Source organism: Gymnoscopelus braueri, assembly GCF_963280865.1.
Source record: "Gymnoscopelus braueri genome assembly, chromosome: 23".
NCBI lineage: Eukaryota > Metazoa > Chordata > Actinopteri > Myctophiformes > Myctophidae > Gymnoscopelus > Gymnoscopelus braueri.
In genome coordinates this window covers 21289200-21316734 of record NC_137625.1, presented here as the reverse complement: position 1 = coordinate 21316734, position 27535 = coordinate 21289200, and the positions used below count along the sequence as shown (strand labels likewise).

Below are 27535 nucleotides of genomic sequence, written 5' to 3'. Positions count from 1 at the left end.
TGAGCCACATAACATAGTGACAGCATTTGTCAACTCTAAACCAAACCAAAGCGTAAATGAGTAGGCTACTCATGCCAGCATGGCATTCTACTGACAGATGACAAATATCTTTACCACTGTATAGTGAACAAACTACAATGGATAGGTTACCCATTGATTTAAACACATAAAGAGATCCCTTGATTTTTGGAGCAAGCTAAACAGCCCTCAAGTTATCCATGGTAACTGCATTTTGTGCTGGTAGGCCGTATTGTTCCACATGACACACTGTGGTTCACCTTTTCTAATCTCTGTCATACACCTTCCTCATCTCCCCGGCGTAATTATGGGATGATTTGGCGGCCCTGGTAATCGTTTTAAGTAATCCCACCACTGAATGGGAGCGACAGGACTTTGTCATGGAAGTTTTTTTTGCTAAGATGCTTAAGCTGGAACACTGCCAGCCATGAGTCTATTCCACCACTCAAATGGTCCCTTCCATACGAATGAATGTCGTTTCACCTTCATTCCTGCATGGCCAGATCGGTTGTTGGTCTGAATTAGCAATGCTTTGTTACTGTGGTTGTTTATTTTTTTGGAGCAGAACCACAGGGGAGTTTAGCTTTCAGAGCCATGCTCCCTTGTTGTTCACTTCCTCTGGTAATGAAGAATTGAGCGCACAGGGACTGGCGGTGACCAGCCGTGTTGCTTTTGGCACTATATTTGTGTGATGGGTCCTGCATCTTGAATGATGTTGTTTGCTGCAGAGTGCAACCTGCTAGCAGACAAGGAGGGCAGAGGAAGGAATGGGCGGGGGGGTAATTGGATGTGATCTACATTGCGTACTCTGGTCATTTCTATGATGACCTCTTTGACCTTTGGCATACATACGTGTCTGCTCATTGAATTATTCAAAAGACAGGCTGATAGGTGACTTTAATCATTTTCTGCATGGCCATGTTGAAGGCTCTGGGCACACGGACAGAATCATAACATTATACCTGACCAGATAAGTACAAATTATAGTTATAGGTAACCGTAGAGTGGCCTTCTGTAGAGAGAACTGGTGTCATGGGCAATGAGGCCTTTTTAGGAGTAGCAACTAGTAAAGGGCTGCAAGATTATGGCTAAAGTAATAATCCAGATTATTTTTGCTTAATGCGTAGACCTGTAGGAGTCGCTAGTGCAGCAGCAAAGAACACAAACCCCTGCCCGTTCCTCGACCAGGAACAACCATTGAACTTGTGTTCAATGGAGCGCCCGGCGAAGCCAGAGGCACTGTGGAGAAATCGAACCAAAAGTCTCCACAGCGGCAGGCAGGTACTTTTACCCCTGCGCCACCCAGATACCCGCAATCTATGGACAACTATCAATAAAACATGACTTGCAAAACATTTGGCAATTACATTTTTAGCGAGGAACAGAGAAAGGCTTTGAAGAGCACAAAATCTGTGCACCGACCCATGACTGAAGTCTGCCGTCTCCCAGGTCCCTCATGCACAAAACCAGGGCTTTTATTACTGAAGGGGTCCACGATAATGGTCCTTTCATGACTGTGTGTGTCTCAGAGCGGAGAACTGCCCAGTGCCCACAAAGCATGGGGGGGCAGTTCTCGGGCAGTTCACACACACACACACACACACACACACACACACACACACACACACACACACACACACACACACACACACACACACACACACACACACACACACACACACACACACACACACACACACACACACACACACACACACACACACACACACACACACACACACACACACACACACACACACACGCACACTGATTACCCTGAATACTAATTAGATGAATTTCAATGTGTATTTTTTTTGTGTGGAAAAAGCTGTAATACTTTCTGAAACCATTCCACAAGAGGATGACAGCCTGTGTGTGTAGCCTATTGTGCCGCTGTTAATCTGGGACTATGAATCTACAGTAATTGGCAAAGCAGCGCACCGTACTGCTCTCCAGCTCAGTCATCTGATGCCATGTAGCCGAGTGTATCCGCATACTGATTCCAGCCCCCATGTCTGTGGCGGTCCAGCTGGACCGCTGCCTGGCAAGTGCCCCTGCATCCAACTTCGCCCACAGACACAATGCTCAGCGCCGCCTTATCAAACCCACCATGTGCTGCACAAGCATGACAGCATGATACCTGCAGAGAGGAAGACTTTCGCCGTCACTGCCAGAATACATGCATAAATTGCTACACATAGCTTGTCGCTGTCAGACGGAAACATTGTATGTCCAAAAAAAGAGCCAGTGTTCCAATGGATCCAATGGAGTTGTTATTGAGTCACAAGCTCAAAACTAGCAGAAAGATCTGCCATTTTTGGCTACTTTTGCGCAACACTGGCATCCGACAAAATATATGGCATTCATTCTGAACCTCCCCCCAAAACAAACAACAAAAAAACGACTTAAAAACATGAAATACTGAATGTAGATACAAGAATTCTGCCAACAGCAACGATATGATAATAGTTGGAAGACTATTCAATCAAAAACATTGGCAAACTTGTACTGCTCGTCCATGTTTGCCGTGTTTGGTCCCAGCTGTTTGATCTGGCTCCCTGAAGCACTGGCCACTTTACTGGTCGTCTGCTGTAATCTCCACAGCACTCCAGTTATTGTTATTAGCAGTGATGCACTGTACTATATAACCTGCTATTACTACAGTACATTTTGCAGGCTTTTTTTTAAGTACTGTACGTTTCAGAGTACAATCTCTGGTGGAATTTCATTGATAGTGTTCAACCGTGTTTTTCTTCCATAAGGTTTTATTTATAATTTGTACAGCCAAACAAATCGCTCCTTACCACGAACCACTAAATGTCTCAGCCTTTTTAAATATAGCCTCGTGAAACTGTCTGCTTCACCCTTCACTGCCCCCCTCTACCCCCTTCCACCATTTCCTGTCAGTGCGGTCCAGTAATTACCTTTCATAAGAAGTAGAAGAAAACACAATGACAGAGAAGAGGGTTGTGCTGTTACACAACAGGAGCCAAGAGACACGGTCCGTTTAGCTCCTGCACTGTTGCATTTCCCCCCTGTTGTGAGCCTAAACTCTGTATTGGTAGTAAACAGATCAATAAGCTCACCTGAGAGCCAGCTGCAGACCTCCTCTCAAGCCTCAGCCTATATGGGCCTAGCGGATTCCAAACACGCTCGCTTCCAGTCCTCACAAAGCTTAATGATGCTAATCTCTTAATGGGGTAGCAATGCACTCAGAGACCCTTTATTACACTGATTAGGCTGGCCTCAAATATGATGTCCTAATCTGATTAGGACACTGATAAAGCTGAGCAGAATAGGGACAGACAGACAGACAGACAGACAGTGTGTAGTGTGTGTGCGTGTGCGTGTGCGTGTGCGTGTGCGTGTGCGTGTGCGTGTGCGTGTGTGTGTGTGCACGCCTGTCTGTCTGTGAGCAAGAGAGAGCACATTAGGACACAGAAGTAAGAAAAAAAGAAAGAGAGAGAGGGAGAGGGCGAGAGAGGCTGACATAGAAATAATTAGCAGAAGAATTCCTCTGGCTTGTACTGTATGAAATATCAGTTTTCTGGCGCTCACTATATGTGCATATGGAAATCAGGCCATTTATAAAAAGGCGGTGCTGACAGCGACTGACACCATCTGTCCTCCAGCACGCCACTGTAGGCTGCACTCTACCCAGAACCCTGGGTAGTTCTGGACATCCAGTAGGACCTGTAGCGCCATTCAAAAATGGCGGATGGTGTTGGGTGCCCAAGAAAATAGCCGATCTACAAGCTCACAACGCGTCGCATTGCGACGCGTTGTGAGCTTGTAGATCTGCTATTTTCAAATAGCTGATGTATGTGTTAAAGTGCTCATGTGGCCCATAGTCGCTTCTTTTGGGCTGGTTTTCCTAGACCTGGTTGCTTGTTTCTCTCACAGAATCTGGCAACACTGGTCCCGACTCTTTCAAGGCAGTGGACAATCTCAACCGTCAAAACCATCATGTGATCCCAAGGGCAAACCAAAATCAATCAGTTGTGTTGTGATATACACGCTTACAGTGAGATACGAGTGCCAATGTGAAAGTGGCATGGATAGACCATGCTTCATTTGGCACCACACTGTAGGGGAGGCGAGCCCAGGGAAATCACACAGAGGCACAAGAGAAAATAAACAAACAAATCAAAATCACTAAACGAAGCACACACAACGTGCTTTTTCTCTCTTAAATTTTTATCCCGCGATTTTGTAACCCTATTTTTTACACCCAGTGCCAATTCTCTATGTAATCCTGGGCACTACCTTCCCTCTGCCAACCTAGGGAGGCCAGGGCCGAGCTCATGCCTCCTTCAATGCATGAGAGCCAACTGACCTTCTTGTCACCTGACAGGGGAGAGTTTCCCTGGTTGGACGTAGCGCGTGGAAGGAACACGTTATTCCAACCAGTTCCCTTCCCCTCCATCAGGCGCCCCGGCTGGCCAGGGGGAGGCAGTATAGTGACCAGGATTACTGCATGTTTTTGTGAGGGTACCTACCCTAGGAGACACGGGGAGAACATACAAACTCCACACAGAAAGGCCCTTTCGCCAACCCCACCTAGGGTATGGGCACTGATGACGCGGAGGAGAGAACACGCCCCCAGCGCCCACAGCGTCCCCTGCGGGAATCGAACCCAGGACCTTCTAGCTGTGAGGCGACAGCACTACCGACTGTGCCACCGTGCCCCCTTCACACACAACGTGCTTGATAAAATCTGAGGAGTAGTACTAGTATCAAAAGGTGTGTTTAGAAGAAAACGCAAAATGGCAAAAGATGTACTCAGGCACAAATGGGCCGGGCCTATATGAGAAGTTGCAGCATGAACCAAGGAATTCAGGAAGAAAATAACATTTGATTGTACGACATACAGTAGAGTTATAGGCCAAAACATGAAGCAACCTCTTATAGCACCACCATGAGGCCGATTTGAAAAATGTGGGGTAGAGGTTCTTCCATGGTCTACTGGGAGTGTGCTTGCAAAGTTTCACGCCAATCGGTCCAGTGATGCCGGAGATTAACTGTTCACAGACAGACACACAGACAGACAGACACGCGGGCGGACAGAGGCGAAAAGATTATCTCCGGCCTTCGGCTCTCCGGCTAAACGGAGATACATCTATTACCTGTCTATTATACATCTATATATACACATCTATTATATATGAAAGGATAAATGTACAGACTCAGTGAATATGAGAATGCATATTATGTAAAGTGTTTGGAGGCCTGTTCTTCAACAACAAGTATCTGGAATAATGTACAATACAACAGTGATAGCACGCTTCCGGGCTGTAGACTCAATTGCGTTGGCAAATATGACAACAGCATCATCAAATTTGCAGATGGTACAGTGTTTTGACTTATTAGCCACAGTGATGAGATGGCTTATAGGAGGGAAGTGGAAGATCTAACAATATGGTACTATGATTACAAGCGGACTAAATGTCAAATAAGACAAAATAAATCATTGTTGACTTCAGAATGATCAGGATATCAAATTCCTAGGTTAATGTGTCATCTGTTGAAATTATTGATAGTTTTCCATTTCTTGGTATACACATCTCAGACCCATTGGGCCGGATTCACTAAGCAATTTACGCCCATATTTTGATCGTACCGGCATTTACAACAATTCCTATATTAGTAGTCTGATTCATTGATGTTTTTTTGTCGGTGATTTGAGCGGGAGGTCCGCCCGTTCTCAAGTCTGCTCCGAGGCTGACTTACCTTACCAGGGATCAAAGCTTGCGTATGTCATTAGAATGCTATATTCTTTCATGCAAAATCAATTACACAGTGCCAAACCTCAAATAAAATATGTGTGTGCCCAACATTTGTCAACACATACAGTATATATAAAAAAGAAAAAATGTGTCAAACGATGTATTGCTTGTAGCCTATGCATAATATAGATGATAGATGAAAATAGACTATCATGCCATAAAATGCAATAGAGGGACTCGCTTCCAGACAGAGCAGATGTACAAGTTGTCTGTCAAGGCGATGCGATGCCAACATCTGTATTTTTAGACGAGAGATGGACGACGTTGAACTTCTCCAGCACCAGTGCTGCCAGATTTTGTGAGAGAAATAAGCAACCAGGTCTATGAAAATAAGCCCAAAAGAAGCAACGCTATAGGGCACTAGGCCATATGAGAACTGTAAACCATACTGTAAACATTGAAAATAGCCGATCTGCAATATTCCAAATTTTCTTTCAAGATTTGTGTTGAAAATAGCAGATCTACAAACTCACAACACGTTGTAAACTTGTAGATCGTCTAGTTTCAAAAAATATATTTGGAATATTTTTTAATATTATATATTTTTATATTTTTTTATATTTGTTTTACATTCTAACAATGCAAATCTGGTATGGGGCTCCAGCTGGTACAAAACATTTTCAGATGGTGGTTATAGGGACAAATAGCCTACATATTACGGTAATTTAAAAATCGTTTTTCAAAATTGGCACACATGGGATGCAGCCTCTGTCATGCTTTTATAGATATCAGTATATCTCATAATTGATACTGCCCCGGCGTAGATGGTTAAATGCATGTTTTGTTGTTGTTGTTAAAGGTAGGGTAAGTGATATTCCTTTGTAGTTGGTATTATTGATTTGGCTAGTCAATTGCTCCCATATACACTGATACTAAACTGCAAACAAAATAAAGCTAAAAAGGGAATAAAATACTATTGCCATATCAACCAAATTTAAGATTAACACATGACCCTTCATGACACTAGATATATTTTACGCTTCAAAAGACCTTCCTTGTTATTTTTGCTAGCAAGCAAATAAATGCTTATACAGCCTTTGAATTAAATCTGCTGCTGCACAACTCAACTCAATTCAATTATATCCTTGTGTTTCTTTTGAAGCTCCCTCTCCAAATACTTGTAGTCTATATGTAGCTAATGCCGTTTTAAGCCAACAGACAGCAAATAAAAGGAAGAGCAACAGTCTAAGAATGAGTCGCATTAAAATAAGCTATTTTAATTTTAATCCATCTGAGGAATTGCTTCACATAATAAGCAATGACATTTGTGAATAAGGTGGTATTGTTGCATCACTGGCTTTATGCTTACTGTTAACCACTTGAGCTCAGTTTGTTTTGTCTTATGACAGTGTCACACAGCGAAAATAGCCGATCTGCATACAAGCTCAAGTTACAAAAATAAATCACCTAAAATGACATGCCTAAAATAGGGACACCAGGTTGACAGTAGTAGTGGTTAACCACCTAATTCCTATATACTTTGTTGATCGGGTGTCTCCCAGGGTTCTAAACTACCTTTTTCCCCTCTACAACAAATCGAGACGAAAAAAATGCCGATCTACAAGCTCACATTGCGTCATAATTCTCATAAAGCTATGCATTGTGAGCTTGTAGATCAGCTATTTTCAACTAAGTTCGCCTACTTTTGCAGAACATGTCTGTCCATAAGGATGCTACACAGCACAAGGATGCTTGTTCATTTGTTAATCTACATAGACCTGTATTTGACTGTCATACTGATTACTGCCAGATCATGAGATGACACAGAAGTACATCTAATCTTGACATACACATACTTTTTGCCTTTTTCAGTCCAGTCAATCTTTTTTTTTTTGAAAAAAAATTATAATGAAGGGGATCAAAGTCATAGTCATTTTCTGTTAATGATTGACCTTTCCTCTGTTTTGGCAGAAGGAAGAGTGATACATTAAATTGGCAGGGAAGGGTGATAATTTCATTGGCATTAATCTGAATCCATCATCGTCCCAGCAGCAGCAGTCTCACGCAGCTCAATTGTGGTCAATCTCATTTTAAAAGTGTGAAGGAAAAGAGGGCCTTTATGTCAGATGTCACCTCTTTGGGGAATCAGGAATAATCACTATAAAATAAGCATTCTTTACCATGCAGCAACACATCAAGATAATGTGTGTTCTGCTACCTTTTTAGACACACATTATCTTAAGGATATGATGGTGTCAATACAAAAATCAGATGACATGAAGACGATAAACCATCATGAAAGACATACAGTAGTACAGAGAATAGATACAAACCTAAGGTAGCCTAGACGTGGAGTGATTATCAACAATAATGTGCTGCAAATGTAAGCAAGTTATCTGGGAAGCAAGTCAGCTTCAATTGTCGAAGTCAGATTGTGCAGTGAATTTGAATGATTAGGCTAAATGTATTACATTTATTAGCAATAATGTTTCCCCATGTCATAGATCAGGTGTATGATAGATGTTGTAATATTGTGTGCCCTGACTCCTGTTTGCAACTCAGCAAAGTTCCATTTGGTACAGTAGGCTATGTCTGTGTTGTCATCATTTATCATAACCTTGCTTTGTCTCAGTCCATATAACTTAATTGGTTTATATTTACTGATGATTGGGACGATTAGTGTCTCAAACCTCATTGGCTGTTGACAAAACATCCTCAATATCCCCTTCCCAGAGTCATTAACCTCAATGTTTTCAATCAAGATGAGAAAATGTTCATTGAATACATAAACCAATACAAACAAACACAGGAGCTTTGTAAACGCAACCTGAGTTCTTGCAATTCTGTTATCAGTGTGCAAATGTGTTGTCATCTGCAATTATCTTTTAAGAGCCACAAACAGTATAGCCTAATATTTGGACACATCAGGGCACCAGCCTAGAATTACGACCGTCTCAGTCACTCAGCGTCACTCAGCAAGCCTCAGCCATCAGGGGACAACACTGCACTGCATGGTCACACCCGGGAATGCCCTGAGCTGAGCTGAGATCTGTCGAGCCTGAGAGTTGTCACTGCCTATTGTGTCAAGCTATTCTGTATCTCTATATAATCTTGTTTGATGGAGCCAAGGGCCAACATTTTGTTTGTGGTTTTTGTTAACTTAATTCATTTCAAGGAGGACAGTTTGGTGGCGAAACCCCCTGAAACACAGAATGTTACATTACTATGCTGATTTGCATTTAGTTGAATATGGACCAGTTGACAGTCCAAATTAATATGACACCGTGGCAAATGTTTGCTCAAGGAAGTGTCACCATGCATGTCCTCAGTTTATGGTCCGTTGTGCTGTAACCTCCGGCTGGTGACATTGTCATATGCATGCAAATTCTCATGGACTGAGTGTCCACAAGGCACGATAAAGATATTTGTCTTTGTTACTTGGCTCTTGTCCTCTATCCTACTGTATATTAAACTTGCCCAGAGGTGGGTGGGTGGACGGGCGGGCAGGCGGGTTGGTCGGTGGATGTCACAAACGTAACATGCGGACCTGCGGGGTGCACCGTTGCTCCGATCCGCACCAAACTTGGCACCGACACTGGTCAGGGGTCTGCCATCACAATAGCCACACCATGGACCACGTGTGGCACCCAGGGGCCCCGCCACAGGCGCACCATTGCTCCGCCCCCTCTGTGTTCCTATTGGCTGGGCTTTAAACAGCCATAACTCCAGTTCCCAGCATGCTAAAGGCCCCAAACTTGGTAGGTGCTCTTAGACGGCCAATAGGAACAGGCTGTAATTGCTTAAGCCCCTCCCCCTCTGTGTTCCTATTGGCTGGGCTTTAAACAGCCATAACTCCAGTTCCCAGCATGCTAAACGCCACAAACTTGGTAGGCACTCTTAGAGAGGCCAATAGGAACAGGCTGTAATTGCTTAAGCCCTCTGTCCAGATACTGACATATTAACAGAAGAGTTGCTAGAAGGATGCCTTAAAGCAAAATGCTAATCAGATGAACATACTTACTAGTATATAACTATGCTATGTACACAGCAAGAACATGAAAAAGCCTATTAAAGGGAACTGGTCTAATCAATTAAAATGAATCAGATTCCTGTCCCATACGTGTTCAGTTCAGTTTTTTTCTCCCATAAGTGAAAAGCAGAATCAAAATATTGGCCTTTTCAATGTATTCTGGCTAGAGGCAACATTTATTTTTATCAGAATTCACCAATTAACAGAAACAGAGTTGACAGCAAGGCTCCTGCGGCTGACTTTCCTGCCAACCAACATTGCCAAACAAAAATAGCCTTCATCAGTGTCAGGTTGGCTAATGAATGCTTTAGCTGGAATGTCTACGTTTTGATTGGCTTTAGGCACAAGTTTTGATGAGACATTGTGTCAGGCACACTGCGGTGGCTCCAGAAAATATGAGACACCAATTAGCGGTGTCTTAGCAGTGAAGAGAGTGGTTTGTGCATTAAAGTCCAGCAGGTTGTTTCCCCTGAGAGATTGAGTTGCACTGTCAATCAGAGCACAAGGGAATGTGGTTCTGCAAGCAAGAGGGACTATGGAATGAAAAGGGCTAATTTCACACCTGACACTTTTCTCTTTTTTAAATGACCACAGAAAAGTTTTACTTAAGAAAAATGCCACAATTGAATTTCAATAATTTGAATTGTGCATTGTGAGAATGCTCTTTTTGGCTGTGTCAATGTATCATAGTGACAGTTACCCAAAAGGCTGGAAAATATAATACTAATAATTATTTAGAAGATGTTCTTCTAAATAAAACCGCCAGATTATATATAGCTTGTAACAAATGTGCGTAGATTAGCAATTAAAAAACATACAGTGAAAAACATGACTTATTGTTGGTGGGATTGACACACATGAGGAGGAGGGACAAACATTGAGTAGATCAGGGGAGCAGCTAGCCAATTAGAGCTCTCCATTATGTCCAAGTGAAAAGAAACAAGACATGACACACAGTCATGTATACCAGCTTGCTGACACAATGTCAGCAAGCTGGCAGTGTGCCTGACACAATGTCTCATCAAAACTTGTGCCTAAAGCCAATCAAAACGTAGACATTTCAGCTAAAGCATTCATTAGCCAACCTGACACTGATGAAGGCTATTTTTGTTTGTCAATGTTGGTCTCGCAGAATCTGGCAACACTGCTAGTGGCTCCCCATTGGCTTAGATATGTTGCTTATTTCTCTCCCAGAATCTGGCAACACTGCTAGGCCGCCATAGCTTGGGAGGACGAGACCGCCCGTTCAGAGTATGGGAAAGTATTCCCATTGGCTTAAAGGACGGCCAATGATCGAAAACATGTCGAGAATCTGTTGAGAATCTGTCGAACACATGTTGACTAGTGGTCAGTCTCTTCTTAGACCAGCTCGCAAGCTAGTAAAAAATTAAAAGTAAAACATCAGCACATTAAAGCCAATATATGCAATGCATGCAAGACAGGCATCTGTCGACTGTCAAGCACTTTTGGAAAGACAGCTGGTAAACCAATTCTGATACACTCTTGTCTTTCAGAATGTGTCGTCTATTCTCCAGTTAAACGAGTGAGCTAACCATGTGGGCGGTCCTGTATGTCTCAAAATGAAACGCTGTGATCATTATCCAACACTTCAGTCACTATTATAAGAAGCTCTACAAACATCATTTGACTAAGCAGTCACTATTACAGTACGTACGACTATTCCAGGTGGGCCCAGCTCTCAAGCAATGCAAATGAGAGGAGGGCACAAAGTGAAGCTGGGGTGTTTAATATACAACATGTATAATTGATGACAACGCCTGTGAAATATAGTGGGGGATTTGGAGTCTGAGAGCTAATTAGCTGGGGCTTTACTGAAAGAGGAGGCAGTACGGGACCTCCAACAGTGTCCCTTTTTTGGTGGTTGGGGGGGGGGGGGGTCAATTCCTGTTTGACACAAGAAGAAAGGAGTTGCGTTAAACAGGTCAAAAGTAGATCATTTTGATCAGAAGGATCATTAAGGTCATAAAGAGTGGACAACATAAAATATAACATTGTCAAGACTTGCATTGCTTTAAGAAAGTATTTTCAAAACAATGCTAATAATTACATGCATGGTCATGTTACATGTAATCTGTCATGTACAGTATGAATCTATTCATGACCAGAAACATGGCAAGACGGTGACATGATAATGAAGCCTATATAGAAAAGCCACTGAAGTGGGTTCTGTTGAAATTGCCTGTCTGGCATCCTGCGCTTGACAGGCCATTGGTGTTCAGCACTTTTGCTGCTGGGCATGGTGCACACCTGATACTTGGATCAGGCTTGAAATTCCACAGGATAAGCATCTGTCAGCCTGCTTTATTTCCAGCCACACCACTAGGCTTTAGGTCAAGCTTACTAGGGAGAGATGGGTGTCTGCTACTTGTCTGTGAGCATGGCACATTGTGTTCCTTTCCTATTATCTACCATGGCTGAAGTTGCCTCGTTACAAGTGTGAAACAGACCCCTCCACTAGGTTAACAACCATATAGAACCTTCATATATCAATGGTTTATGAAACACAAATCCCACAGTGCTCCACTCCTCTGTGACAGTTTGCCTTTGCATTTAAAGATAGTGTGCATTCAAAGGGAGTCTGGATCTGGAAGGCTCTACTGTACTGTACGTACCATATGCAGTATGGCAACAGCAATTAACTTGAAAGAAAATGTCATCCTCCTGTCAAAAATCACCAATTAGGCCTGCTTTTTCAGATGCTAAAAACAACTTCAGTATGCTGAACACTCCTGTTAAATTACCTCGCATAATACATGTGAACACTGACGTAAAAGCAAGACAATAGAACGGGGGTGCTGTAAATAGACCAAGGACGGTGTTCAAATTCAGCTTTGTAACGCCAAAGTCTGCATCACAGAGGAGGAGAGGGAGGAGTACGGATGGGCGCCTGAAATACAAAAACAATGAAGTGGAACAAATCCAGCAGGCACACACTTTATCTTTTTTCACTGCTCCTTCCTTCCCCGCCTTTCCCCCCGTATCTTTCTGCCATCTTAATGAGCACCTGAGATCTCCATCTAAGGATATAGCACCAAAGTGATCCATTGTGGGCAGCAGCACTTGTCACATCACAAGTTTACTACACCAGGTTGGGCATGTGGGGGAAATTCTTGCGGGATGTCAGGATTGTTGGGGGGGGGGGGGGGGGTTGATGCTGGCAGAAAGCTACACACAGCGGTGGAGAGATTGAACAGACAGGCATGTTGTATCCTCAAAGCACCAGAGCAGCCATGTTCAGGAAAATAGCAGAGGCACCTTAATATTTAAAAGGGCTTGCATGTTGTAAGACTGAAAAAGTGTCACGCTGCAGTGTACAGTACAGCATTTACACTAGTTCCACACATGTGTCTGATCAAGGCTCTGACTGAATATGAACTGCTCGTACAGTAATGTAATTTTGGTGGTCCACACCTGCAGATAAACAGCAATATTGCACCAAGGACCACATGAAATTGTGTGAAATTCACACAGGCTCACGTTTCTCAAACTAAGCGCACTCCAATATACTATGTTCCTCCACCTGACCACAGATCAATGTCATTGCCTGTTGCCCTGAGTAAAAATATTCAATTATGAGATAAGTCGAGACCATAACACAATATGGCACAATAGGAACCCACGCGCTGCAAAAAAAAGTTTGTCAGCGTTCTCACTCTCACATGACTTTGTTCGTCATGTCGTGGAATGCTGTCCCCAGTGCCACGTGTTCATAATTAGAGGTTAACCTTCCCATTGTGTCCGCAATAGACAGCATGGCGTTTCATCCTACCATTCTCAACAGAACTGCGTACACTTACCAGCTCAAGCGTATTAGTATCGCAACAGGTACTTGTCCTTCCTCTAGATCTTCCATTTTATGGAAATCTGGAGGAAGGGTTGGCACAGCTGGCTGGTGTAACACAAGATTCAAGATTGCTTTATTCGTCATTTGTTTTCCATCTGCAAGCAGCGTTAGAAGAAGAAATAAACTAAATTATGTTTCTCCTGGTAAAAGACAGCAGAATTCACAAAAGAATAAAAACAAATAGTGCCGAAAAATACTCGATCTGAATAAATAAATCCAAAAAAATAGAAGAATTCATGTTATAAAAGTATGCATAACCCAGATAAAAACAATATTAAAACTGAATGAATTTCATCCATAGAACCACTACACAGTGAAAGCCTCATTGCCGTTTTAACTCTTAGGTGTAAAAAGTGACCAAAATTGATCTGTAAGGGACCATTTGGGTCCATTTCTTTCCTGTTTGCAGAGTTAAATTAACACAGGATTTGACTGTGTACACAGCACTGTTCTGCTGTGGCAGCTATCGCTGCACATACATAGACACCGGAGAGAAGGGCTTAATCCATTAAGGCCAGGAACGCATCTGTGTCATTTTAAGATTTCTTTGGCTATTCAAAAATAGCAGATCTACAAGCTCATAGCGCGGCACTCTGTGCCGCGTTATGAGCTTGTAGATCTGCAATTTTTTTGAAAAATCGTGGACAATTTGTACAAATCTTTGAATATATATATATATATACATTTTTAACTGAAATCTTTTCTTCTGGGGGTCCCTGGAACAAAATATTTTGAGATAACAGATCTACAAGCTCATATGAGTGCAGCGCTATGAGCTTGTATATCTGCTATTTTTGAATAGCCAAAGAAAAATCGTAAAACGACACTGACGCTTTGCCCCGGATCGAATGGTTTAATTGAACAAAGCCTGGGAGAGGGAACGCACTCAGAGCAGGGGCAACAGGGCTCCTCCGCAGCACCTGCGTGAGATGACTGCTGAGGGGCAACAATGTGCATATAAGAGACGAACAGGCTCGGTCGGTGAGACGCACATCCATTTCCATGCTCTATGTGAGACCAGTAATGAGCCAGAGACTGCCGTTGAGAGACTAGCAGGGGCCAGCTCATTGCCATGCGTGGTGCAGAGTACCTGGGACGGGGAGGAGGGGTGACGGGGAGATCCCCCGAGCCATGTATATATCTAAAAAAGAAACAAGGAAAATGGTTTATATATTGTTATTCTTGGCAGGGGTGCATTACCTGGGAGATGCACTCAGCGGATATACAGTATAGCAACAGCAGGGTGAGCTGTCATTTTTTGTTGCGTAGCGGAACATACATGATTGTGTTCCTGGCTGAGTGAAGCTTAGCAGCGTTTATCATAGAGCTTAATGTCGCGTTCAGACTCCCGGTGACAAAGCTACAAAACTGCCAAGGGTGGCTATATGCTGTTGGGAGGGAGCGTTGCTCAAGCACTCATTGACGTGGTTATTATGCATAGTTGTTGTTAGTGTCTCTGTAAATGAAAAGGGTAGGTTTATCCCCTCATAGTCGAATAATTGATTAATCGATTGGTTTGGTCTTAGCCGACCAGTTCTTAATGCGTTTTTGATGTTTTTCCCCCATGCTGAATGAATTATTTCCTGGAAAATGATGAGCACGTTTCTTGGCAACTCTAGACATAACCTTTCAATTCTATCAGTTCATAGGCCAATAGCCAGTAGGCATTGTGAAATCGACATTAGAATGTCAAACTCCTCACTGTTGCCGTCTGGGCTTGGCTCTTGTACCTTTGTCTTCTTTGGTGTATCATCATCAGATCCAGACGTCCAGCTCAATGTCGTGCAGCCACGCCCTTGTCTCAGGTCCCACATCAAAGACGCCGGCCTCCGATGGTGGTCTATACAGGGGACAGGTGGTGATTACGTAGTCTGCAATCTGCTCAAAATATCCTCGTTGCCCAGTGGACAGACAGTATAACAGTAGACATGTTTCTCTTCCCTACTCATATTGAATTATTTTGTCCTCACTATCTGGTGCCATTTTTAAACACGCATACATTATAGAAGAGCTAAACCTTGACATCTGACTAGAGTATGCCTTGAAATAAATTTAGAGATCAAATAGAAATCTAGATGTGCTATTCAGGTTGTAACACTTGCTCCAATATCACTTTCAATTAAACAATCATTGGTAAACAGTTAAGTATGGCTTATATTGTATAAGGTTTATAGGATATTTGGTGCTGTGACACCCCAACAAAACACTGTGTATTTATTTAGACAATACAAGCATATACTGTAGGACCCCTGCACACAGGACCTTCAAGCACCTTAATGCTCTGTTCATTTCAGTTTAAAATCACACACACACGCACGCACGCACACATGTATGTTAACTCACCTGGAGAAACACAGTTGCAAAGAAAATGACCGACGCAGTTTGTCAAGTCTTTCACCCAGATGTGACAACTCTACTCAACTTCCACAAGGTGGAACAAACATAACAGTGTGTAATGGAGACCTCTCTGTCTGTTTACAGCAGGTGTGAGGGGAGGGGGCGGGGCTACCAGAGGATTTTAAAGAGCCCGCCTGAAGGGGGAGTGTCTACCTGTAACCTGCATTCATTGTGTGTCTACTTTCTAGGGAGTAAGTTGCTGTTTTGCTCTTCTTTTTTTCTTTTTTTTGGAAGATTGCCCCTTTAGATGTTGCCCCAGGTGTTAAGCAAGCACACTTTAGATTAAGGAATAACAATTAAGAGAAATACTTTGTTTGAATTGTATAATGTTTGTTCTATTGTACCAAACAAAGAGAATACAGTCATAGTTAAAGAAGACAAAATACCGTAAGAAAATGGAACAGTAGGTCTTCTATTACCTTACACTATGTTTAGATTGCTGTAATTTTGTTTCAACAGGATATTTGTGCTGCGTTACAAATTAAATAAATAAACATACATTCAGTATACAAAAGGGTTGAGAACAGTGTTGCCAGATTCTGTGAGAGATACAAGCAACCAGGTCTAGGAAAACCAGCCCAAAAGAAGCGACTATGGGCCACATGAGCACTTTAACATACATCAGCTATTTGAAAATAGCAGATCTACAAGCTCACAACGCGTCGCGATGCGACGCGTTGTGAGCTTGTAGATCGGCTATTTTCAAATAAAATCTTGCGGGGAAATTATAATAGGCAGATCTGGCAACCCTGGTTGAGAACCACCGTACCCTGGCTGTTGTGAGCTGCCGGGGGCTGTACGTGGCACATGGCCAGATAGATGACCTGCCCGCCAGATGTTGGCGTTAATGTCTGCCTGTACGATAATGGGCTATTTCAGAGGTGCTGAAAATGTCCTCGTTGCCCAGTGGACAATGTGTCTCGTCTCTTTGCCAGCATTGACACCTGGGACACTTTTGATAGCGGATAAGCAAATAGAAGTGAACTAGATTGTTTTCCATAGAGTTCCAAGGTGTGATTCATGCACTGCACTCAACATATTATATATCGCAAGCATATTCAGTGATAGTAGGTGTCAGTCACTGGCAGAACCCTGCTAAGAAACGCAATGTTCTGCGATGACCGTTGGGAACGCATGCCCCTCCTCCAGGTATTAAACGGAAAAATGCATTTTCAGTGCTCTCTCCTGATTGGCTTAAATGTTGTCACCTACCTGATAATGTACTATATCTGTTTACTAGAGAGCTGGAGAGACCCCTGTGACCGAACAAACGCTCTGTAGCAATGATTACTATCAGAATAATATAGAAGATATAGAACAAATATGTAATACCAAAGAATATCACTTACCCTACCTTTAATGCAGTACCCATTATCACGGTAGCCTCCTTAGAGGCCAGTCTGTGACATAAGCACTATAACATAATATTGATGACATCAGGGATATCCATATATGGGCATAAATGCGACACATAGCCTACAGAGATTTGTGGATTCATATTTATGTCTTACAACTGCTGATCCGACTTTTTCATGTCAAGGACCCCCAAATTGACACTTATTAGCCCGCGGACCCCCATTTGAAAAAGATATGCCAGGGACCCCCAGAAGAGATTTTTTTTTACAGCTCTAGCAGTGATTCTCAACCATTTTAATTTCAAGGACCCCCAGTTTGACATGTATTAGGCTACGGACCCCCATTTAATGGCATTTCTATCTCTGGGACCCAAATTCATATTGTAAAATCAATGTTAATTTAACTCTGAGAGTGTACAAATGGAACCAAATGGGGGTCCATTTGGTTCCATTTGTACACTCTCAGAGTTACAGACCCGTATGGGTCCATTTGGTTCACTATCCATCATTTAGCTGCGGACCCCCTGGAACTCCCTCAAGGACCCCTGGGGGTCCCCGGACCCCACTTTGAGAACCAATGGTCTGAGGGACACGTCACTCACACACAAAGAGGAGATGTGCACATCTTGTACCTGTATTCAGGCCAGGTGCAGGACATCAATAAATAATTAAATAGGAGGTTATAACATCCGCACACTGGTTTAAAGCTCTCAGCGTGACAGGAGGAAAATGGACTCGTCTGCCTAACCCTCTCAGCCTGCTTGGGGCCTTTTTTTTTCTTTCATTATCATCTGGGTTCCGATGTGTTTTTCCACATCACACAGAGTGGACTGTGTAATATTCCACTTTGCCATGTGGTTTCTGAGCTGTCAGCTGTGGTTAGAGCAGTAAAAACGAAAAATATCTCTTTGTTAACCTGTGTCTGCCCTGAAAACAGCTCAGCTTGGTTTACATAAAATTTGCACAGCAGAAGACTGCAGCATGCTTCCAGTAATGTTTTTATCTTCACTGTTTTGCGAAAATCCATAAAACTGTCTATTTATTTTTAGGTCTGAAATAAGGCAGTATTAAAGAAATATCGGTGCTACTGGATGAGCTATGACAGTGCGCCAGAGGTCATATGTGACAGTGTCATTTTTCACAGATGGCAATGGAGGCTGCCATAGCAAAGTAGCCAGAATATCAATAGGCATGATCTCAGAGCATTCCCTGGAGGGACATTGGCTGGGAGGGGGGGGAGAGAGTGTTTGGCTCGGGTGGGGGTGGCGTGGGAGGGTATAGAGGGCACCTCAAAATGACAGTGCTGCTGCTGCTACAGTATGAGGAGTATAATTTCTGGCTAGTGGCATCTAAAGGTCAGTGCGGAAGAATTGTGGGCTCCTAGCCAATGGGAGTCAAGATGGTTCATCAACAGAAACAAATAATACATAGAAAAGGGAGCAATGAGCCATTCTGAGCACAACGGAACAGTGTCTGGTCAAGAATCGAACGGTTAACGGTACACTTGTCTCCCTTAAATCGTCACTGCAAAAATAGATGCACATGGAAGGCATTTACAAAAAGACATTTCCTCATGCTGTCACTTCAGATCACTGAGAAGCTCTCAGGGGAAACACGGCCGTTGAATGTTTGTTTGCTTGTTTGTGTACAGTCATGTGTGTTTCCAGCCCGGCCCCAGAATGTCATTTACTGGTTGTTAACTCTCTCCATTAGCTTCTCTCTCACTTCCTTCACGTCCACTTTGTACCAATTGCCACCTTCCAAGTGCAGGTCCGAGAAGCTCTGTCACACCTAGCTAGTCAGCGGGGCAATTTATCCTCCACATGCCTCTGAAGAGGTTTGCCACAACTGATCCTCACGAGAGGGAAAAGAGCATTGTTGCATAGCTGCTGGTGACAAGTGCCTGTCATAATATTCTATGAGGGTAGATCAAGTCTGGTGTAAATATTTACACTGTCTCTGACTGCAGGAGGCCATTTGAAACCACTCCACACTTTTGATACAGCTGTGATAATGTGACCAAGTTGTAGCAGCTACAGACTGGAATCATTATGAACACACGCTTTATCCAAACAATGAGATGGTGGCTTGTTTACATAATATTCCATTATCACTCAGCAAACGTACAATAACGTTCAATAGAACCTAATACAGTATACTGTATCTCCACACCATCAGTGGAGAGTAACACACACATTAGAAATGTGCATGCCGGATTAAGTTAGAAGCTAACTTCCATCCGTAGTCCAACATACAAATACAGTACACCACAGCGACAAGATGACAAATAGAGAAATAGAGATGTGTCAAAACCTATGTTGACACATCTAAGATTTAAAATGTATCGATGGTCTCATGTTTGAGACATTTTTAACCGTTGTTTTAGTTGTGTTTTAAAAGCACACAAGGTGGGGCTTTCCCTTAGAGCTATTCCATCGTAGGTGTCCCTTGATGGAGAGGACAACCAAAAGTGGTCTGCCTGCGGTGGACCTCACAGTCCCCCCTGGTGTCTGACCTAGTGCCACGTCCGGTGTCTCTCTTCCTGTGGAGAAAATCACACACTGGAGGAGGAGCCAGTCCATGTAGACCTATAGACAAAGCAGAGGCTTTAAAAAGCCTTACAATTATCAAAGCTTAAAAAGTGATACATTTCTTAAATGCTGCAACAATGGTATGAGTTTGGTATCTTGTCTAAGACCTTGATGGCTCACTTGAACTTGAAGTTGTTCAATTGGTTGCAGGACTGTGGCACCAGCAAACGACCGGTTTGTGAAACAATATTCAATGTGTGATATAATCTGTTTAAAATTTTTAAGATTTGATTTGACTATGTTTGTCTTCTGGACGTGTTTTTTTGACAGTCAGTTTGGATCCAATATGACCGCTGGGTATTTGAATTGGGAGACCAATTCCAATTCTTCCCCCTCCAGAAACACCTTTCCCTTTCACCTGCCGTTTGCTGAAAAACATACAACCGTTTTCTTTGCGTTTGAAATTAAACATGTGTCTCTTAACCAGACTTGAACCTTAATTGTTCAAAGCACATGTGAGACTATGATATTATTTCAAAGTTGATGTACATTGAACTTGGGACAGACATCAGGCAGAGATCATTTATGTATAATGAAAACAGTAAGGGCCCAAGAATCGATCCCTGTGGGACACCAACAGGATTGTCTAAGCAAGGGGATCTGACACCGTCGACCATGACACACTGTTTTCTGTTTGTTAAATAGGATTGAAACCATTGTATTTCTTCTATTGAAAAATGATATGACAGTTTTGTTAGGAGGACGTTTACCTTGCTTACTGTAAATCGCCCTGGATTAAGAGCGTCTGCTAAATTGTAAATTGTAAATTGTTATCATGGTTGACGGTGTCAAACGCCCTCTTAAGATCAAGTAACACAGCACCCACACATGGGTTCCTATCCAAGATGTCACCTTTTCAATAAGGACACAGTTTGCAGTCTCAGTGAAATGATGGGCACAGAAACCAAATGGCTTTGTGTGGAGTGGGGTGCAGCCATTGTAGAGATGTTTAATCAACAATTTTGCTCAAATTCAGCGTAAAGCCACTAGGGTGAAGCAATTTAATGATCAGTGAAAACATTTTGGAATTTAGTCCAGTTCAGTTGAGCCAAACAGTCTTAGCAAGCATGCAATAAAAAACTGATATCTATGCAGCTAATGTCACCAGAGTAGAGAAGCCTTGAGCTGAGGATGTGCAACTCAAGTGATATTTTCTGCCTCGATAAAGTCCATGGAGTGTAATACCATTGAGAGGAACGTTATATAGATCTGTACCCCCTGCGGACCAGCTGCACTGCAGTGATGATAGCTTGTGCATTCCAGTCATGTTCCTCCACAAACAGCACCGTAAACGAGGGTCTAACCCCGCAAACACCCGTGGAGACGGACAGCAATAAAAATGCATCTAATCATCTGAGGCAGGGGGCCAAAGGCCCTGGGCTTTACCTTGGATCAGTGCTCAGAGATGGGGAATGGGAACCTGATCGCTGGGGAGTCAGTGTAATGCATCACTTTAAGTGCTGCTTCAAAGCTCTCTTCTGATTTTAAGTGTCTTCCATATGCATGCTGTGTCAAGAGCAAGCATGATTGTACTATATTGTGTTTTACTGTTGCCTGGGGTCCCCCAGAGCTCTATACTTGGTGTTAGTTGCCCTTTCACTGTACACCAACTCTTCTTGATGTGTTGTGAGCTTGAAGATCTGCCGTTTTCGCCAAATGTTTGCCCCAGAGTAGATGCTATACGGTTCCTGTGTTTAAGACAGCAACAACAAGTGTGGTCTATCTCTGGCAGACAGGCAGTGAGCTACAAAGCAAGGTGGGATTCTTTTGTCACCAAGGCAGTCCTTTATTTCTTTGATACTTTTGTTTTAAAAAGGGCTTTCAGCCATTGTTGGCCAACTAGAAAAGACAAAGAAAGGCACAGAAGTTCTGGAGAAATTGAGAGGTCGTTCCGCTGGACTCCCAAAGGGCACAAGCAATTTTCAGCTCTAGTGAGCCAGCCCCAGGAACACCTAAGTCCAAACATAGAACAATGCTCAACTCATTTATTCACATCCTCCCTCGGCACCAACTGACCTGGCTCACACTTCTTAAACACACTAAATGAGGGGGAGAATAGCGGCTTGCAGAATGCATTGCCATAATGTTAGGGAAACTTTGGCCATTTTCAACTTAAATCCCATCATTCTGATGTCATTAGATCAATAATATAGTGTGGCAAAAATATACAGCTTTGTCTTCTTTGTGTTTCTCCGCAAAATGTTAATGTTGCGGAACGACGACATCAAATGCATCGTTTCACGTCACTGGGCGTACATTCCATATGGCCCGATGACACTATACTATTGATCTCTTCAGAACAACGGGATTTATTTTGGTTGAAGATTGGCAAAGTGTTCCTTTAACTAAGCAAGTAAAGAAAGTGCGTTGATCGCACACAAAAAAAAGGGGGGGGGGGGGGGTAAAGGGGTATAAGAGAGTGTCATTATTTAGGCTACAGGATGTCAGTGGGGGAAATTGTGGGGAATTGAGCCAAAGTAGAAAAATAAGAGGAATACTATCCTTTAGGAAATAGTCACGGTATTTTTTTATGTGTCTGTGTGCACTTTACTCTCTTTCACTGACAGGAGTAGTAGAGAGACTTAGAAGTAGCCTTTGTGATTGATGGCTATGCCAGAGAGCAATTGGCATTCTCCACAGGTGACTTTAACTGCTATACTCTGTGGGGCTGCGGTGCATCTGGATGCAGCAGACACGTGTGTTACAAGTCAAACACTGCGGCGAAGACGTCTTTGTTCTGTCACTATACTGTCTGTCTGCGGAAAAGCCATTGTGGTTACTTGCTGTATAGTGGTAGATTTGTATGGGACATGATGTGAGAGGACTGCAAGGAAACTGTAAAACCACAATCTGATGTTTAAGACATCCTTTGAAATAAAACATAACAAAGGGCTCAAAGCTAAATAGCAATGCTACAGTAGTATGACTCAAAACAAGCAGAAGGAAGCTTTAAGACAAGACCAGTGTCTCCTGGGACCTTTTTTCAGCTGAGAAGAAATGTATAACTCTTTAGTTGATTCTGGCAGGGCCAGGGATTTTGCTCTGTTATGTCAGGTTTCAGGTGTGGGATAAAGGTTAAGGCGACTGGAGGTGGACAAAGAGCACAGAGTTCTGTCCTCTGAACATCTCCGCTGATCCCCTTCGTTTCTCTAATCCACTTGTTTCCAGCGAGTCACAAGTGGGTCCCATTTGTATTGTTGTGTGTTTTGGAATATAAATCTTTGGACTTAAACATTTTATGGGGATTAGGTCAGCTTAGCTGCATGCCTAATGCGGTGATTAGGGATTTCTGGCGGAGCAGATAAGTGACTGTTCACTTAGTTAGTAACTGCTCAACTGCTCAAGCCTAAATGGAACATTGGAGAAGAGGCACTCTAGCGAGGGTGGAGTGCCAGCCATAATGCGTTGTTAACTTTTGACTCGATCGAGTGGTAAATCTGCAAAAAGAGTATGACAAAACAATTACTGTACGGAAACGGACAAAAGCAAGTGAGACAATAAAAGGAAACCGCTCAACTCGGTAACCAGCAGAGCAGTAATAGGCATACTGTAGTTAAACAGTAGGCTACCAATAACCACAAGCTGGTTGAACATGGGGAGCTGCATCATAAGTGTGCATGATTTGGTGATTTTGATACTTTAAATAGAACCAAAGGAGCACTTCACCCAGTTTCAACCTTACATTCGTATTATTCATAATTGGTCCTGGATAAGTAATGCTCATTATAAGATGGCACCATTTCTCTCTACTCACTCTGTGTCTCATTGGTGAGCTGTGACAGTTCAGAAACCTGTCTACCAGTGACATCATCAGTGGGGATTCCAAGCTAATATAAACTGCAACCTTTCTCTTCCTGGAAAGTTAGAATGCTGTAATAGAATCGTTCTTGCAATAAAAAATAAAGTTTGAAATGACCAAACCTGCCTACCGATGATGGTACATGATACTGACCATGATACTGACATGATACTGACATGATACTGACCATGATACTGACCATCATACTGACCATGATACTGACATGATATTGACATGATACTGACCATGATACTGACATGATACTGACATGATACTGACCATGATACTGACCATGATACTGACCATGATACTGACATGATACTGACATGATACTGACCATCATACTGACCGTGATATTGACATGATACTGACCATGATACTGACATCATACTGACATGATACTGACCATGATACTGACCATCATACTGACCATGATACTGACATGATATTGACATGATACTGACCATGATACTGACCATCATACTGACATGAAATTGACATGATACTGACTATGATATTGACCATAATACTGACCATGATACTGATGATGTCAGTATCATTAGTATTAAAACAGATGGTAAACTAAACAGCAATAAAACAAATAACATTTAATAAACAATCAAGAGAGGATCTTGTATACAGGCTTGTATGGGACCAGCATATCTAAAATGTAATTGGGAGTCTGGCCTGGCAAGAATTTAAAAGTCAGTAAATATTTAAAGGGACTAAACCATGAATTAAAAAAATAATAATAATATTTAATATCATATTGTTTATGTCCCTCAAACGTTTTTCAAAAGGTTTGAGCCTAAATCAAGCCTCAGATATATATACTCATTCCAACTAACTTCTCTCTGGCTTATAAAGCACTTTCACCTGCAATACCACATTGTCCTGTTTGGCACGGGGCGCTATTGAGCCAGTTTGAATGCATGTTATCTCCTGGTTCTGTGTGGGGAAAAAAAAAAGGGAAATAAAATGTATAATTATTTTTTGGGTTAGAACTGATTTTGGCCTGTTTTGAGACCACTTTACAGAAAACCCAGATTTGCTGTGAAAGCCTGAGTGTTCAAACTGGGGTATTTTTGAGGATAGAAGAGAGGTAGGGGAGACCAAAAACACACAAAAAAAGAAGAAAAAGTAAAAATTCATGGTGTAGTCCCTTTAAAATCAACCTGAACCTCACCAGCAACCAGTGAAAGGAAAGCTAGGATCTGTGTAATATGGTTGCGTTTCTTAGACTTTCAGTTGGAAAAAGCATGATTGATTATACAACCTTAGTCACTTGAGTGGAACATCACACCTAACTTACAGGCCTAGAATCTGTCTAAACAACATGCTATCTGGAGGGTGAGACACTAACAGAGAGAGAGGGAGAGAAGCTATCCCTTATCTGATAATCTGCCAACTCTTGTTCCAGATGGCTCTCACTCCTCAAACCAATAATAGCGTACAGCTATGTATGACCAGCATCCCCCTTCCTGTTGATATCCACTGTATGCTACTGGGGTGCTTCCAGCATGTGGCCCATTACTTTTCAGTGCTGCGTTGTGTGTAACAGTGATTGCTATACCACAACGATGCCAAGTTCTACCACTCAGGCTCACAAGGAGCTCAGGCCGGCAGGTTTATCAGCTCATTAACAAGATTCCCTTTTCTTTTGTTCTCTTCTGCAGGTTCCGTCTAAGTAGGAGCGGGGAACAAAGACCAAATGCCATCATGGATGTATTCAACTTCACCTACTGGAATACCTCCGAGGGCAATGACACGCAGTTCGTGGAGGAGAATGAAAGTCCCTACAAGACGGTGGAGGTGGTGTTCATCGTGTTGGTGGCCGGTTCCCTCAGCTTGGTCACAGTCATTGGAAATATCCTGGTCATGCTTTCCATCAAAGTTAACAGGAATTTACAGACTGTCAACAACTATTTTTTATTCAGCCTGGCATGTGCTGATCTGATTATTGGACTGTGCTCTATGAACTTATATACAGTCTATATAGTCATGGGGTACTGGCCCCTGGGGCCAGTGGTGTGCGACCTGTGGTTAGCCTTGGACTATGTTGTCAGCAATGCATCCGTCATGAATCTTCTCATCATAAGCTTTGACAGATACTTCTGTGTCACGAAGCCCCTCAGCTATCCTGCCAAAAGGACCACCAAGATGGCAGGGATGATGATTGCCGGAGCCTGGGTGATGTCCTTCATCCTCTGGGCGCCGGCTATTCTCTTCTGGCAGTTCATAGTCGGTGGGCGGACGGTACCCGAGAGGGAATGCTACATTCAGTTCTTCTCCAACGCGGCTGTCACTTTTGGCACCGCCATCGCTGCCTTCTACTTGCCTGTCATCATAATGATTGTGCTCTACGTGCGGATATCCAAAGCAAGCAAGAGCCGCGTAAAGAAGGACGTCCGCAAACCATCAGGACCCAACACTGAGGCCTTGTCACTGGGTCAGGGGAGGAACAATGCTGCTAAACCCAACAATAATAACGTACCAGGGGAAAGCGCATGTCCGACCCAGACCACCGACGACGTGGCCAATCAGCATGATGGTAAACTGCAGAATGGCAAGGGTCCCTCCACGGCTACTGGAGAGGGAGAGACAGAGGGCGAGGACGTCACCAGGGACAACCCCGGAGAAGAGAAGGAGAGCTCCAACGATTCAACATCTGGAAGCGTGGCTGCATCCAACCAGAAGGAGGAGGAAGCGGTGCCTTGCAGGGGCAACTCCGACGCCGGGCCCAGCCAGTCGGCTCCATGCCACCGAGCCAAGGCGGGCGGCTCCAAGCTCACCTGCATCAAGATCAAGACCAAGTCACCCAAGGGTGACTGCTACACGCCCTCTAACGCCACGGTGGAGATCGTCCCCGCCACAGAGCGGCAGAACCACGTCACGAGGAAGATCGTGAAAATGACCAAGCAGCCTCCGGCCAAGAAGAAGAAAGGGCCTCCGTCGCGGGAGAAGAAGGTGACGCGCACCATCATGGCCATCCTGGTGGCGTTTGTGGCCACCTGGACTCCCTACAACGTGATGGTGCTGATCAACACCTTCTGCTCCAGCTGTATCCCCAACACGGTGTGGACCATCGGCTACTGGCTGTGCTACATCAACAGCACCATAAACCCAGCGTGTTACGCCTTGTGTAATGTCACGTTTAAAAAGACCTTCAAACACCTTCTTCTCTGCCAATACAAGAATATTAGGTCAGCCAGATAAATGTGCGGACTTGGGGATACAAATCTGAGGGGTGTGTGTGTGTGTGTGTGTGTGTGTGTGTGTGTGTGTGCGTGTGTGTGCGTGTGTGTGTGCGTGCGTGTGTGCGTGTGCGCGTGTGTGTGTGTGTGCGTGTGCGTGTGTGTGCGTGTGTGTGTGCAACTGCACACGTGTGTGCAACTGTGCATGCCAGCCCATGTGTGTGTGTGTGTGTGTGTGTGTGTGTGTGTGTGTGTGTGTGTGTGTGTGTGTGTGTGTGTGTGTGTGTGTGTGTGTGTGTGTGCGTGCGTGCGTGCGTGCGTGTGTGTGTGTGTGTGTGTGTGTGTGTGTGCGCGTGTGTGTGTTTGTGAGAAATGTTTGTGCGCTTGATCGAAAACAGTGAGAGTACATTTTAAATTACGTTTCCAACGGTTATCATTCATTTCCAATCTCTCTCAATAGCTTGTTGTAGCACTTTACACAAATTCGAGATGTGTTGAGGACTTACCAGTGCAGCACAGAACAGTAAAATAGAGTTGAAGAACACATGAAGCTGTATAAT

At 43.3% G+C, this 27535-nt stretch overlaps 1 protein-coding gene across 1 annotated transcript in view; it reads left to right on the top strand.

The window, feature by feature from the left end:
* chrm2a (cholinergic receptor, muscarinic 2a) overlaps window positions 1-26997 on the top strand; it is a gene marked incomplete at its 3' end in the record, with an annotated part of 70976 nt that extends 43979 nt beyond the window's left edge. Inside the window, exon 2 of the mRNA XM_080420866.1 lies at window positions 25458-26997. Within this exon, the coding sequence (XP_080276992.1) occupies window positions 25501-26997 (1497 nt within the window). The 5' untranslated portion in view covers window positions 25458-25500. The remainder of the gene's footprint in view (window positions 1-25457) is intronic.
* Window positions 26998-27535: the final 538 nt, after the last annotated feature.